The following is a 2,680-nucleotide window of genomic DNA, read 5'->3' as shown; positions in this document are numbered from 1 at the left end:
GTGTTGTTATTTGGCAAAATCTCTCGTTAGGCTCCGTCTCCTCCTCTGAATCCTTGGATCTGGGGGTTTGACAGCTAGAAAGGGCTGAGAGGAGAATTAAAACAGGGAAGAGGCGTCTGGACCTTTGCAAGTGGCAACAGCGTTCATTCAGCCGTTCCTCTTGGCGGGTAAAACACCTTGCAGGCAGCCAGACTGTCTGGCTGCTTTGCATCGCACCCGATAGCAGCACACAGAGCATCAGGCTTTGCAGGGTCCTTCCCCTGCGCTGCAGGTTGTTATCAGTGGGGACCGGGCACTGTGTCTAACTTCAGTGACGCTGATCGGCGTGTGAGATCCGTCTGCCTCGGCCCCTCCTCGGTTTGATAGTTGTAGGGTCTCTCTGAGCCGTGGCTCATGGATCCGGCGTCGCTGTAATCTCGTGTGAAAGATTAGCCGCTGCCCCTCGGGCAGAGAGGAGTGAGAGATCAGGGAGAAGTCAGTGCTGGACGCCTGGGGAGAGCTGTTGCTTGGCCTTCTACGTGGCGATGATGGTAGGGGCTTAGGTCTGCTGTGCCCTGCGGCTGTAAATAACCGTCGGGCAGGAGAAGCGATGGGTCGCTCAGAGCAGGGAACGCTATGCCTGGAGCCAGGAGCCCTGTTCCCAGTCTGGGGTGCTGAGATCTGGTGAAGAGCTGCAGCGCAGGCGGCGGATGGGCAGGCTGACCTTACTTCCAGTGGGTAAAAGTCCAGTGTTGTCTCAAGGCAGTGTTGTCTCCTGGGTTCACCTTTCTCCTTGGGTACACAAAGGGGTTTGTCCTGGGAGACGCTGGCCCGGGGTGTGCGCGGTGTCTCACGCTCTCCCTAGCTGCCACCCCTGACACTGAAATCCTGGAGTCTGCCTGCCCCGCTGCCCCAGACCTGTCAGCACGGCGGCAAGTGTTCCCCATGTGATTCCCTTTTCCTCATATTCCTCACGGTCTTTGCCTGGCCTTGGCTCACTGCTTTCAGCCCCCTGCTCCATACAACACAGTAACGGTGTCTGTCTGTCCATCCCGTGCTGTGCAGCTGGGGCCGCAGGGCCGCTCCCGCAGCCCCTGCTGCAATCAGGGGGGCGAATCTCTCCACCTGATGCTCTGCTCATTGCCTCGGTAGATGGCTCTTCCCCATCATCGGCCACATGGGCATCTGCACGTCGACCGGCGTCATCCGGGACTTCGCCGGGCCGTACTTTGTCTCGGTGAGTAGGCGACGGATCCGGATCCTCAAGCAGAATCTGCTTGGGCTGCTTTACACCTTCCTTGTGACTTTTGAGCCATCCCTTCTGTTCTGCAGCTCAAAGCTCTGCCAAGTAGCAGCTTTAGATGGTCCTGAAGAGCACGATGTTGGCTGTTACTCTGTGGGCTGGTGTCCAGTGCAGGTTTTTTGGGGGATGTGATAGATAGCGGCTGGTTTGGTGAGCAGAGGGGAAAAAAATTATCGTTTAGGCTCTTAACTGGGAATTTTGGATATAAACTCTCTTAATTCTGAGTAGCAGAAGCTGCCTTCCAGCTTCCTCAATGTGCTGTTTAGCATCAGGTACGTGCCAGCCTTCTAAACGGCTTTGTAATCCAGTGGATTTGAAAGTAAGTTTTAATTTTGGGACACTTACAACTGCGAGTTAACAAGGTATTGAAAAATAGAAGGGAGGGGGCCCGAGGTGCTTCCACCATGCAGCTGGATGATGTCAGCGTGTGTAGAGTATAAACACAAACAACTAATACCCAAATGCTGACACGCAGGTGGGATTAGTGTCCTGGGGCTGCGGAATGACGTGGCGCTTTCTCCCGCCGTGCCAGCGGGGCTGTCCAGCCCCAGACTGCCAGGAGGAGGGTGCGGGGTCACCCTCTTGAGACCATTCTCCTTTTTTGTAGGAAGACAACATGGCCTTTGGGAAGCCAGTGAAGTAAGTGTTCTCCTTGGTTCATATTATGTTAATCAGGGTCCATTAATTTTGGGGACAGACGTGCTGTAATATCACCTTGCTTGTGGTCCAGGTGCCCTTGCTCATGCCGCTGGCTGCTGCCTCTCTGCTTGTCAAGACACCACGTTAAATTAAATCATTCTAGAAGCGTGACAGCAACGCGATGGTGTTAATAACCAAAGCTGTGTGGCACCTTCATTAAAAAAAGAAAAGAAAAGGCTAAAACTTTTTAAGATAACGTTGACAACAAGCGCCCTGAGTAAACGCTGCCTGTGCTGCACTAACAAACTGTCATCACTCACATCCCGCTAACGATTTCTGGGGGGAGGCAGCGAGGTGCCTGGGTTTTGTGTCTCTGTCAGATTGGGTTTTCGTTTTGAATGGCTGGAAGGTTTCATATCACAGGCTGTGACAGTGGCTCAGAGTTCAGACCGTGCCCCCGAGGTCTGTGGTTTCTCTCTCTGGGGTGCTGAGCAGTAGCTCCTGCTGCCCTCCATAGGGTGCTGGGCTTGGCGGCCTCCAGAGGCACTGGATTTCCCCACGTCCTTTAAGCATCTTCCTGCTGGGAAGAGCAAGAAGGTGCAAAGTGATCTGTTCTCACCCTTCTAGGTACTGGAAGCTGGATCCCAGCAAAGTCTACTCCACCGCTCCCAACGCCTGGGACACGGCCGTGCACGATGCCTCAGAGGAGTACAAGCACCGCATGGTACAGCCCCGACACTGGGGTGGGCCCTGCGGCTC

General features: G+C 54.6%; 1 protein-coding gene across 1 annotated transcript in view; it reads left to right on the top strand.

The window, feature by feature from the left end:
- Nucleotides 1–1,131: 1,131 nt before the first annotated feature.
- TMEM222 (transmembrane protein 222) overlaps nucleotides 1,132–2,680 on the top strand; it is a gene marked incomplete at its 5' end in the record, with an annotated part of 3,255 nt that continues 1,706 nt past the window's right edge. Inside the window, 3 exons of the mRNA XM_010140382.1 lie at nucleotides 1,132–1,216; nucleotides 1,890–1,921; nucleotides 2,549–2,645. Coding sequence (XP_010138684.1) covers nucleotides 1,132–1,216; nucleotides 1,890–1,921; nucleotides 2,549–2,645 — 214 coding nt within the window. The remainder of the gene's footprint in view (nucleotides 1,217–1,889; nucleotides 1,922–2,548; nucleotides 2,646–2,680) is intronic.

The sequence above is a fragment of the Buceros rhinoceros genome, unplaced genomic scaffold (genome assembly GCF_000710305.1).
Source record: "Buceros rhinoceros silvestris isolate BGI_N320 unplaced genomic scaffold, ASM71030v1 scaffold32067, whole genome shotgun sequence".
NCBI lineage: Eukaryota > Metazoa > Chordata > Aves > Bucerotiformes > Bucerotidae > Buceros > Buceros rhinoceros.
The sequence above is the reverse complement of the archived record's forward strand: the minus strand, read 5'-3'. Positions and strand labels throughout refer to the sequence as shown.